The sequence below is a fragment of the Eretmochelys imbricata genome, chromosome 2 (genome assembly GCF_965152235.1).
Source record: "Eretmochelys imbricata isolate rEreImb1 chromosome 2, rEreImb1.hap1, whole genome shotgun sequence".
In the NCBI taxonomy this organism is placed as follows: domain Eukaryota; kingdom Metazoa; phylum Chordata; order Testudines; family Cheloniidae; genus Eretmochelys; species Eretmochelys imbricata.
In genome coordinates, this window is record NC_135573.1 from 58,901,433 (window position 1) to 58,913,567 (window position 12,135).

At 38.2% G+C, this 12,135-nt stretch overlaps 1 protein-coding gene across 10 annotated transcripts in view; it reads left to right on the forward strand.

Moving 5' to 3' along the window:
* NCOA2 (nuclear receptor coactivator 2) overlaps positions 1 to 12,135 on the forward strand; it is a 255,379-nt gene that overhangs the window by 222,055 nt on the left and 21,189 nt on the right. For all 10 annotated transcript variants that reach the window (XM_077810162.1, XM_077810156.1, XM_077810159.1 and 7 more), the window contains 3 exons: positions 1,643 to 1,849; positions 4,468 to 4,683; positions 5,440 to 5,569. In XM_077810162.1, the coding sequence (XP_077666288.1) occupies positions 1,643 to 1,849; positions 4,468 to 4,683; positions 5,440 to 5,569 (553 nt within the window). The remainder of the gene's footprint in view (positions 1 to 1,642; positions 1,850 to 4,467; positions 4,684 to 5,439; positions 5,570 to 12,135) is intronic.

Below are 12,135 nucleotides of genomic sequence, written 5' to 3' on the forward strand. Positions count from 1 at the left end.
AAAGCTGCATTCATAACAACTCTCTCCACGTTTGCATTATTTGAAGTCTTTGCTGGCTCAGAGTGCAAGTGTCCTAGGGTTGCTACTGAAATCAGGTTTTGGCTCAGTTCTGAGTTGGACTTTGTGGTACCCACCCATTTTAAATCAGTAAGGTCAGTTGGTCTCTCTGGTAACCAGACTTGGTTTGTTTTTTTGTACTGATGTTAAATATGGTGTTTCAAGACCTAATGCTCAGGAGTGAGGTATTGTGTGCAAAGTTTTGACTCACCTTAGGTTTATACAAAAGAGTTTACTGCAAAGAATTTAAAACATCAGAAGAAAATAATTCACACAGGTGCTTCCTGTCATGACACAATAAAGAGGAAAGACAAGTTAGACACCTTTTGTAGTAAGATGTTTCTGATTTTTTAAACTAGCTTAATAATACTTCATCTGAATTCTAAGATTTATAAGTGTCTGTACTATCGTCTGGAGTAAATAAGTTCTCTAGCTTTCTTGTATTGTGGTTCCATCAAAATAAAGAAGTTGTTTTGTGTATGACTTCTTGCCATCCAGAGTCAGAAACTGTCCCTAGGGCAGTTGCCGAAAATGTTTATATGGAAAAATAATTTTAGGAAAATATTTAATATATTTTAGCAGTATATGCATGATGCAGGTAACAAGAAAGGAAGAGCCAGTACCACGTGAGCAGCAAGAGAGTCTACAGAGCACAGCTGGGAACCATTTGATTAGATACTAGGAAGTAGTTGCTATCCTTTAAAAAATCTCTCAAAGAATAACTGTCCCTCAGTTGCTTTCTTTTGAAGAGTTGACATTCACCTTTCTAATAAAACCTATATGCATTTTTCTCTGTTGAGGCTGATTTTTAAAGCAAAAATTCTTTTAAAATCAGTCTCAGCAGAGGAATAAATTCCCAAAAAAGGTGGGGTAATGGGCAAGTATGTTTCTTTAAGAAATAGGATGTGTTGGAATGTCTTGAAATTCAGATGTACTTGTTAAAGTAGATAAAAGTGAACTTAAGGAAAACTATTTTCCTAGTAGTTTTGTTGTCACTGGTGGTATAGTACTAAGACTTCAGCCTGAAATAATTGTTACTGAACCTTGAAAGTACAGGTGTTAACTAATGGCAAAAAATGTAAAGAATCTATGTAAGGAGGGATAGTAACAGTATCAGGAAATGACCCACATACATCCAGAGGCCTTCTTCAGGGATTTTAGTGCCTTCTTCAGGGATACAGTTTACATGGGGAAAGTTGTGAAGCCTATCCAACTCTGAATTTCATAACAGTTTTGCTTCAGGCTGACACCTGTACTTCTGTTTTCAGCCACAGCCCGTTTAGGGATATGGTTGTTTGGCAGTGAAGCACACATCACCTGGTAGTACACGTATGCTGTAGTTGTACTTCAGGAAATTATTTTAACTTTACACCATTTACTACTTAAAATACAAATCAGTACCTGCATCAGTAATCGCAATTTTTGTAATGCTGTCTGGATGGGGCATATCCAATACAGCTACGGAATGATATGCGCATGTAACGCTGTATATCTCAACCCATCTGTTTGAAGAGTGTATTTTTATAAGTTAAGTTTCTAGTCGTGTAACTTTGTTTTTTTCGCTTTTCCTCTCTCTCTTGTCTAGCTTTTAATAACCCACGGGCAGGGCAGCTGGGCAGGTTATTACCAAACCAGAATTTACCACTCGACATCACATTGCAAAATCCATCAGGTTCAGGACCTTTCCCACCAATAAGAAACAGTAGTCCATATTCAGTGATACCTCAGCCAGGAATGATGGGCAGTCAAGGGATGATAGGAAATCAAGGAACTCTAGGGAACAATAGCACAGGTAAGAATTCAAATACCGTTTCCTGTTTTTGTTAACTTATTTAATTAATTGCATATATTTATGCGTAACATAATCAAGGTAGGGATCATTACAGATGCATCCTGTATGTATCTAAAGCACAACCTGAATGGAAAATATCAAATGACTGCAAAATGGTTCACATAGTGGACAGTTAACGATAAAACAGCAAACCATCGTGGCACATCAGCTTTGCCCTGGACTACTTCAGAATGTTTGTTGATTAAGTAGTGCACAAGAATTCGTGCTTTTCACTTACCATGTGAAAGGTGTGGGTGGAGATACTTAGACTTATTGGATTAGTAGTGGAATAGGGACTCTTTCACATCAGCTTTCCAGGTTCAGATGTCACCAGAATTGGTAGAAATCAAACAAAGAAGAAGTCATTTGGCTTTTCAGTGGTCTGTGTGAAATGAATTGGTGATCTCTGTCCATTTGTTAATAGTTTGGTGTATCTGCTGCAAAAGGGCACCCTTTTTCGTCAAGAATTAAATGACCACAGAGAATGAGCTGTCCTCTCCATCATAGAAATATCACCTCCAAAACAGAATTTCAGGCATGTTGGTGACATTGCTGCCCATACTATGTATGTTCCATGATTAAAAACAGAACTTCTGTCTCTGGTGCTGTCCATTTGCCTACTTTCATGGCCATTAAAATTCACTTTAAGTAAAAGAAACAGGGTTTATGACTTTTAATTTTTGAATCAGGTAACCCGGTTTTGTTTGAAGCATTAGAAATCTGTAATGAATTTACCTTTTTAAAACTTTATTTTTGATTGTGCCATGTCTATAATGATCTTATTTCTGTAAGTTGTCTCTAAACCTTACAAAGGTTACCAGAGGGGAAAACGTTACTGGAAAAGTTGGATGAAGTGTCTCTGTTTAGTTACTTACTTCAGTTACCATACGTTTTACGATTATGAAGTATGAAACTCCAGTTAAGAAGTCTGAATAGTCAGATGCTGTAAAGCAGGGGTTCTCAACATTTTTTTTTCTGAGTCCCCCTTCCCCTCCCCCCCACATGCTATAAAAACGCCATGGCCCACCTGTGCCACAACAACTGTTTTTCTGCATATAAAAGGCAGGGCCAGCATTGGGAGATAGCAAGCAGGGCAATTGCTCAGGGTCCCACACCACAGGGAGCCCTGCGAAGTTAAGTTACTTAGGTTTTGACTTCAGACCTGGATGGCTGGGCTTGGAACCCCAAGGCTTCAGCCCCATGCGGAGGGGCTTCGGCTTTCTGCCCTGGGCCACAGCAAGTCTAATGCCAGCCCTGCTTGGTGGACCCCCTGAAACCATCTCAGGCCATGCAGTGGGCCCTAGACCCCTGGTTGAGAACCAATGGTATAAAGCATGTTAAATGTTGACAGCAAAAGGTCAGTTATGTATTCATTTTGTATCAATATCAGGAAATGCAAATTGTACTACTGTGCCAGCAATTAAAATACCTAATTCTTGTAGAGCAGTGTAGGGATTGTCTTGCAGGCTCTCAGGGGAATTACTTTTCTCCATACTATGCATGCATGTTGGAGCATGCCATCCGTATTCTTGCCATTTGTGCTAGTTTGCCATGTGTTTCAGCTGACAGAATTGTGTAGATGTAAAAAAACCATAAGTCATATGGAAGCAAATTTCATACTTCAGGTAGAAAGCTGATTGCCTACAAGGATCGGGGGGGGGGGGGGACTTTTCCCCATCAACATATTGCATTGCACAATTGGCTTGGTGAATTATTATTTTTACCACCCTCTGAAGGCACTGGCCACTGATTATTCAGAGTACCAGATTAGCGAGACCAGCCATCTGAGCTGAGCCAACGTTTCCTATATTAATACAGTATTGAAATGATTACCAATGCTGTATTTCTACAAGTTTTAGTTTTTTGATTATCACAGTAGTACAGTACTCTAAGCCTATAAATTTAAAGTGGAAATAAATTATGTCAGTGGTTTACAGTAGGTGTAGGAGGACTTCCCCTAATATAGCTGTAATGAACTGCACCAAGTATCAGAAAGTTCCTGTGAGTAATTTCCTTTCACCATCTATTGATTCAAGTTTGTCCGGGTAAGTCTTGTAGTTAGGAAGGCTCGTGGTTATGAATGACAAGAATTTTCAAAAGATCAGTGTTAAATAAGAATTAATATTTACATTTTTGTTGTTTATAAATGTATATTAATAACTTGTTGTTCCCCAGATCTTCACATTCTCACATAGGACTTGAAAAGCAAATCTCTGACATGTATGCCAGCAAACATGATTCATTTCCTGAGAAAGGAAGTCAGGGTTATCCACACACCCTCCGCACCTGTTGTGGAGTACATATGGGAACACTTACGCTTAACAGCTTTTCAGAAATGATAAAAGGGTCACCTTCATGTAAAACCTGTAGTAGTCCCCAGTTCCTCAACTGAACAGCAAAATGCACAAGCCTGCAGAGTTACATGTCTGAACAGGCAGTTGAAATATAATTTGCTTTGAATAAAACCTGACAAACTAGTACATTTTTCTCTGGAAAATTAAGCTAATCAACCAACAGGAATATTTGGAGATGTTTTCGAGGCTTGCATCTGGGTCTCACTGTATTTGGATTTCATACAGGAATGGTTGGTGGTAATACCCCTCGGCCTGCAATGCCATCTGGAGACTGGGGTGCCCAGGGTTCTGCTGTGAGGGTAACCTGTGCTGCTACAACCAGTGCCATGAACAGGCCAATCCAAGGAGGTATGATACGTAACCCAACAGCCAGCATTCCTATGAGACCCAGCAGCCAGCCAGGCCCAAGACAGATGCTTCAGTCTCAGGTCATGAATATGGGTAAGCCCCAGTGCCTTACTGTAGTATATTATTTTGCAATTACTGCTTTGTATGATTAGGTAGAAGGTAACATCTAGCTTCAAATATAGACTCGATTTAAATTGTGTTGAGCAAGTTAGAGGCTCCCTACAGCATACAGGGGAAATATCCTGCTCAACGAGGGGAGAGCCTGTATAAGGTGTGTATTTTAATGTTTGTCACTATGTCGACAGTTTTTCTGTCTTTCTTTAGCCGCACAGAGATATGTGACCAAAGGAATAGGATAGGAAGATTTTCTAATTTATGAAGAAATAAGGTTCTAAAAGAAAATATATATTTTAACACTTCCTTTGTGCTAGGTCAGTACTAAAGCAAGTACCTTTGGATACAGATTGCATGTAGAATGCTTATACCCTTTGCACTAGTCTTTGTTCATATTTGCATTTGTTATGTCATTTCAAATGTAGCACCATACTCATCAGTTTGTATTTGCAGAGTTCTTTTGATGTATGCTAAAAATAAAAAAGTGAAAGATTTATTGACCAGTAATTTCATGATGCTTTGAAATTGTTAAAGTGCAACGAGAAGAAAGCAAAGTCTTAAATTGGAATGATGGTTAAACTGAGACAAAAGATCTATTGTCTACATGCCTCTTTACAAATGAAGATGCTTACAATTTTTTGTTCACTCAAAGCAAATATAAGTTATTTGAAAGCACCAACAGTAAGGTAGTGGCCCTTCACTATTACAGATGTTTGATTGCTTTTTCTTGTTTAGGGCCATCTGAACTGGAGATGAATATGGGGGGACCTCAATACAGCCAACAGCAAGCTCCTCCGAATCAGACCGCACCGTGGCCGGACAGCATCTTACCTATAGATCAGACATCTTTTGGTAATCAGAACAGGTCAGTCTTACTGGCAAATCAAAAAGTCATATTCTACAGGAAAACTTGGAGATCCACATTTTGTGAGCTTCATGGGAACAAACACTTTTTTAATGTATGTAGTGCATGCTTTCAGGGAACAAAATAGTCGATTTATGCTTTTTTGACATTTATATGCCTACAATATGCATTCATGACTCAGCATTACCTCCAATTACTCCTTCTGCTGGTTAGGCCATGTGTACACTGAAAGAATGTATGCCTCCATATTACATCAACTCCCACCAGTGGTGCAGAAGCACAGGTGATGGAAATAGTGCAAGAATTAATATAGGCAAGACTCTCTGCATTTTTTACCATCAAGTCATGAAAACTAGTAGGTGAACAGGTGGAAAAGATGCCTGAGTCCTATTTACATTAGTGGCTTACCATGAGTAGCGACTATAATGTTGCTGTCTGTTGCTCTATATGTGGGTACTACTGTTTCTAGTGTAGATCACCTTTCGACTTTTGGGGAGGTTTTTTTTTATTTGTATGTTTTGTTTTAATCGGGCTATAATCCTGTCAAGAGCAGGAGAGGAAAAATGAAGCAAGACTGAAAGTCTCTCTCTCCCTGGGTTAAATAACCTCAGTCTGTTTTCCGCAGTACCAAATGCACGATTACAGTCTGATCAGTACATATTAAACTCATATCTTTTTACTTATTTGTTACTATACATTTCATATAGTGCCATAACAGTGCATGGGGCTTTACAGAGATTTTAAAAAATCACATTCTCTGGCACGAAAAGGTTTACAGTGTAAATTAAATAAACACAGAACGTGCAGATGAAAGAGGAACAGATTTTTAAATTGAGAGTGAAATAGGGCAGGATAGGAGAGGAGCACAGGGAAGGAAATCAGCATGGAAATAAGTCGAAAGAAGTGAATTTTGAGGAATGATTTGAAAGCCCGGGGAAAAGAACGTAGCCTGTGACTATTTCAGAGTGTGATGTGTACACCCTAAACGTTTTGTTTTCTTGCTGAAAGTTGGCCATGAAAGATTATTTATAACTTTAACTTGGCCTTAGTTCCAGTCTTTCCTGATGCTTTTCCCACTTTATCATGTTTTTCCAATAGATCTCCCAATGCTATTCTCCATATGCTGTAGGCACCTTTGACATACCTTAAAAGTAGGGCTGTCAAGTAATTAAAAAAATTAATCGCACAATTAAACAATAAAAGAATTCCATTTATTTAAATATTTTGGATGTTTTCTACATTTTCAAATACATTGATTCCAATTACAAAACAGAATACAAAGTGTACAGTGCTCACTTTATATTTATTTTCTATTACAAGTATTTGTACTCTAAAAAACCAAAAGAAATAGTATTTTTCAATTCACATAATACAAGTACTGTAGTGCAAACTCTTTACCATGAAAGTTGAACTTACAAATGTAGAATTATATACAAAAAAACCTTCATTCAAAAATAGAACAATGTAAAATTTTAGAGCCTGCAAGTCCACTCAGTTCTACTTCTTGTTCAGCCAATCACTCAAACAAGTTTATTTACATTTGCAGGAGATAATGCTGCCTGCTTCTTGTTTGTCACCTGAAAGTGAGAACAGGCATTCTCATGGCACTGTTGAAGCTGGCGTCACAAGATACTTACATGCCAGATGTGCTAAAGATTCATATGTCCCTTTATGCTTCAGCCACCATTCCAGGGGACATGCGTCCGTGCTGATGACGGGTTTTGCTCGATAACAATCCAAAGCAGTGTGGACTGATGTGTTCATTTTCATTATCTGGGTCAGATGCCACCAGCAGAAGGTTGATTTTCTTTTTTGGTGGTTCGGGTTCTGTAGTTTCTACACTGGAGTGTTGCTCTTTTAAAACTTCTGAAAGCGTGCTCCACACCTTGTTCCTCTCAGATTTTGGAAGGCACTTCAGGTTCTTAAACCTTGGGTCGAGTTCTGTAGCTATCTTTAGAAATCTCACATTGGTACCTTCTTTGCATTTTGTGAAATCTGCAGTGAAAGTGTTCTTAAAATAAACAGCATGTGCTGGGTCATCTTCCGAGACTGCTATAACATGAAATATATGGCAGAATGTGGGTAAAACAGAGCAGGGGACATACAATTCTCCCCCAAGGAGTGCAGTCACAAATTTAATTAATGCATTATTTTTTTTAACAAGCACCATCAGCATGGAAGCATGCCCTCAGGAATGGTGGCCAAAGCATGAAGGGGCATCCGAATGTTTAGCGTATCTGGCAGGTAAATACCTTGCAATGCCGGCTACAAAAGTGCCATGCCAAATGCCTGTTCTCATTTTCTGGTGACATTGTAAATAAGAAGATGGCAGCATTATCTCCTGTAAATGTAAATAAACTTGTTTTTCTTCACGATTGGCTGAACAAGAAGTAGGACTGAGTGGACTTGTAGGCTCTGAAGTTTTACATGGTTACATAACTGCACTCAAAAACAAAACAAAAAATATCTACACTTGTAAGTTGTACTTTCACAACGAAGAGATCGCACTATAGCACTTGTTTGAGGTGAATTGAAAAACACTATATATTTTGTTTATCATTTTTATAGTGCAAATATTTGGAATAAAAATAATATACACTTTGATTTCAATTACAATGCAGAATACAATATATATGGAAAATATAGAAAAATATCCAAAATATTTAATGAATTTCAATTGGTATTCTGTCGTTTAACAGTGTGATTAAAACTGTGATTAATTGCGATTAATTTTTTTGAGTGAATCGTGTGAGTTAACTGTGATTAATCGACAGCCCTACTTAAAAGTACTTCCAGCAGAAATATCGCTCCAAAATAACTAAATCACAGCAATGTCGTTGGATATGGCCAACAAACCAGGGAAATAAGCTAAAATAATTCTATATCCACAAAGTCCTGCCCTCGCATTGCTCCCATTTGTAAACATCTGAGGGAGGAAAAAAGCTGCACTTTACAGCATGTCCTGAAGGCAATAGATTTGAACTATTTAGGACCAAGAGAAGAGAGTGAATTCTGAGAACATGGGATCCCCAGAAAATGCCCTTCCAGCAGCCTTTTCCTGTTCTTATCTGTGGGGTTTCAGCTTGAGCTTGAATGTGCTGATCTAAAATGTGGCTGTATGGCACAAGGTGAGAGGCAGCCCCTCTGTTAGCGATTTAGGTCTTATATGCTCAGAACCAATGCCTTAAACTCCACTGGGAAACCCATAAGTGATCTGTGTAGATAATGACACGCAGATTGGATACACTTGTGGCAAGATACACAGTTAAATAAGGTGTCTGCATTTTGTACCAACTTCTGTTTCTGGATACTTGTAATTTGTAGTGTCAGGTAAAGCATGCTGCAGTGGCCTGATATTGCTATGGTTAGGATCAGCAGGTAAATATATTTCTGTTAGAAGGGGATTTGTGTTTTTTTTAATGTATTATACATAGTGGGAAGCATTCAGAATTTTCCTGTTTCTGGTACAGTAATTGATAGAGCATGTTTTCTTAATACTTTAATGATAATGCATTGTGCTACGAGATAGGGAGCCCACAAACAAGGGAAATGTTCACGTATTTATCAAATGACTTTCAACTTGTGCTGGCCAGAACTTCCACTTTGGAATCAGGACTGGAGAATGTCACTGTCATTACTTATTTAGCGACATAGATATATATGTCTTCGTACAGAACCCAATACAGACAGAGCATGGTATCTTGGTTCCATTGATGTCAATGGTAAACTCCCATTGACTTCAATGGAGACAGGTTTTCATCCAGGCTCCTTGCCCCTAGCAGATTACAAACTGAGGGTCCAATTGTGCAAGATGTGGAACACCCTCACTAATGTGCCTAATCATTTCATAGTTTACTTCTTTGGCAGATTGTGGCCTACAAAGATTAGCCCTTCATCTTATTGAAAAATAATGATCTTCAGTTTCAATAGTTTACTATTGAATTTCATTCAAATAAAAGAATTATGTATATTGTAAGCTTCAGTTGTGAGATAATGGGATATAGTTAGCATTTGAGTCCAGATCCAACTTCCCTTCATCTTTTATGTAAACTATAGTTTTTGCTCCATTTTCTCCAGTGGATCTAAAAGTCAAACAATTATTTTATATGTTGTAATTAGGAAATTGTTTTTTATTGCATCATTATTTGGCAATCCCCTTTCATCGAGTTGGGGCTTGTTTGCATCATCTCTTGATGGATTAGATTTCACAGTCTTTATATTATTGTATGTTATCTGGGACAAATGGTGATCTGCAATCTACATAATAAGGAAGCCAACTAGTTGTTTGTCAAGCAAGCACTGAGTTGTCTTTTTTTTTTTTTTTTTAAATAATTTGATTAGTTATTATCAGGAATCATATATCATACAGTTTGTTACAAAATTAATTATTGAGAAAAGAATACATTTGTATAGATAAGAGTTGAGCTTAGCATCAGTGTGTACAAAATAGATGAATTATCAGTAAGTAATTCTAATTGTTTGACATTCAAAGTTTTGATTTATTATTTTTGTTTTCTCATTGTATATATTCATATCCATTCACAATTTCTTTTTTAATTTTGGCCACTCCCATTGATACATTTTCCAGGAGTGCTTTATTTTAACAAGGTCACCTGTTGAGTTTGATATCAACTTGGATAAAGGTTGTAGGATTTTTCTATTGTTTTTCTCCTGAAATTATTTCTAATTCTATGGGAGCGCGAATGTTAGTAATTTTCTCTATATATGATTAATAAGTTTATATTTGTGCAGTGCTTGAAAGTTGTAAAATGCTGTTTAGTGTATATATGTGTGCTGTTTAGTATATTTTATTACTTTGCTGAGTGAATGGGTATCCAATTGGTCATATTCCCTGGAATATGTTTTTTTTCTCTGATGTGTAGTCTGGCAGTATTTCTCTTAGCCTTCACTGTGGCGTGAAAATTAGACTCCTACTGGCAAATAATAATTTCGTTATGGAAGCTAACATAATGCTAACAGTGTTTCTATATCTTCTCAAAGCTGGGTGCATGGTGAGGTATGTGCCAAGAGTATCAGTGTATAGTGTAGATCTGTTCCCCGCCCCCCCCCCCCCCTCAAGTCTGACAAAAAGCTTGCCATTGACTCTCAGTAATTGCCTTTGACAGGACATTCCCTTGCAATATGTAAGGTAGTGCCTCAGGTGACCTTGCAGTTCCAGCAGGCTGCATCCTCTGTAGTGTGTTTGTATATGTCTGTAAGCTGTAAAAGGTCCTGTAAAATTTCTGTGTGAATTACCCAGAAGAGAGATGGTATTTAGATGGAGCTGAAATGTTGTTTCAAATCCAGTTTTATTTCTAAATAAGTACGATCTTCCAGTTTGGGGATAAAACTTCCTCCTGCCTTTGCAGCTATAAGGGTGCTTGCCTGCCACGTGCAGTTCCACCGGATGGAGAACAGGATTTTGGAGAGTCAGCACATGACAGAATGCCCATCTCCTTGGTATCCCCATTCTACGGCCCAATTCGATCAAGCATTAAGCATGTGCTTAAGTTTTCACTGAAGTCAGTGACACTCAAATACATGTTTAAAGTTAAGAACATGCTTAACTGCTTTGCTGAATCAGGACATATACATCCCTGCAAAGTAAAGTTTTTTAGCCTGGGCAAGAGTGGTTGTTGATGGATCCACTGCTGCGTGGTTTTGTTACCTCACAGGGAAGGGGGCTGTTGCCCCAGTGGTGCTGTTGCCCCTCTGTGACATGGAGTAGAGCGGTGGCTCTCAAATATTTTTACTGGTGACCCCTTTCACATAGCAAGACTCTGAGTGCGACCCCCCCCCATAAATTAAGAATACTTTTTAATGTATTTAACACCATTATAAATGTTGGAGGCAAAGCGGGGTTTGGGGTGGAGATTGATGGCTTGCGACCCCCGCATATAATAACCTTGTGACTCCCCGAGGGGTCCTGACCCCCAGTTTGAGAACCCCTGGAGTAGAGGAAGTCTTCCTTTGTTCTCTTTGTTGGCACAAAACTTGAGCTATTTGAGCTTGGTATGGTGAGTTGGGGTGAATTTTACCCTTTGACTGTATGGTCTGATTGGCAAGGGCGATGAATAAGAGTGAGTGTGGTTCCACTCTTAAGGAAGCTTTCTATAATGACTTTGTCCTTATATCTGCTCATGGTAGTATCTTTAATCTAGTGTATGTAATTTGGAGTTACTAGTAAAAAAAAAAAATTAATTCCTTTTCTGTTTGTTTAGCTAAGTGATTTGCGTCTGTCTTCATTGAATAGATTCTACATTGACTTCCATATTCATTTGTTGATCCCATTCTGTGAAGTTAGTTCCGAGAAATATCTCTGGCAGTATTTGTGTTTCCTTCTGATACATGCATGCAACACCCGGTGACTTAAGGGAGAGTTGTATAAGTGTTTCTTTGGGTATTAAGCAGTGAGAAGAAGTTACCTAAGAAAATTTGCAGCTATGGAAATCATTGTCACCTGTAGTATAAGACTCATTAGCTCAATTTGTGAGAAATAATCATTTATCCACATGAAGTGGGTACTCTTCATCCAACACCTGTTTACCAAAGTTATATTCATGTCT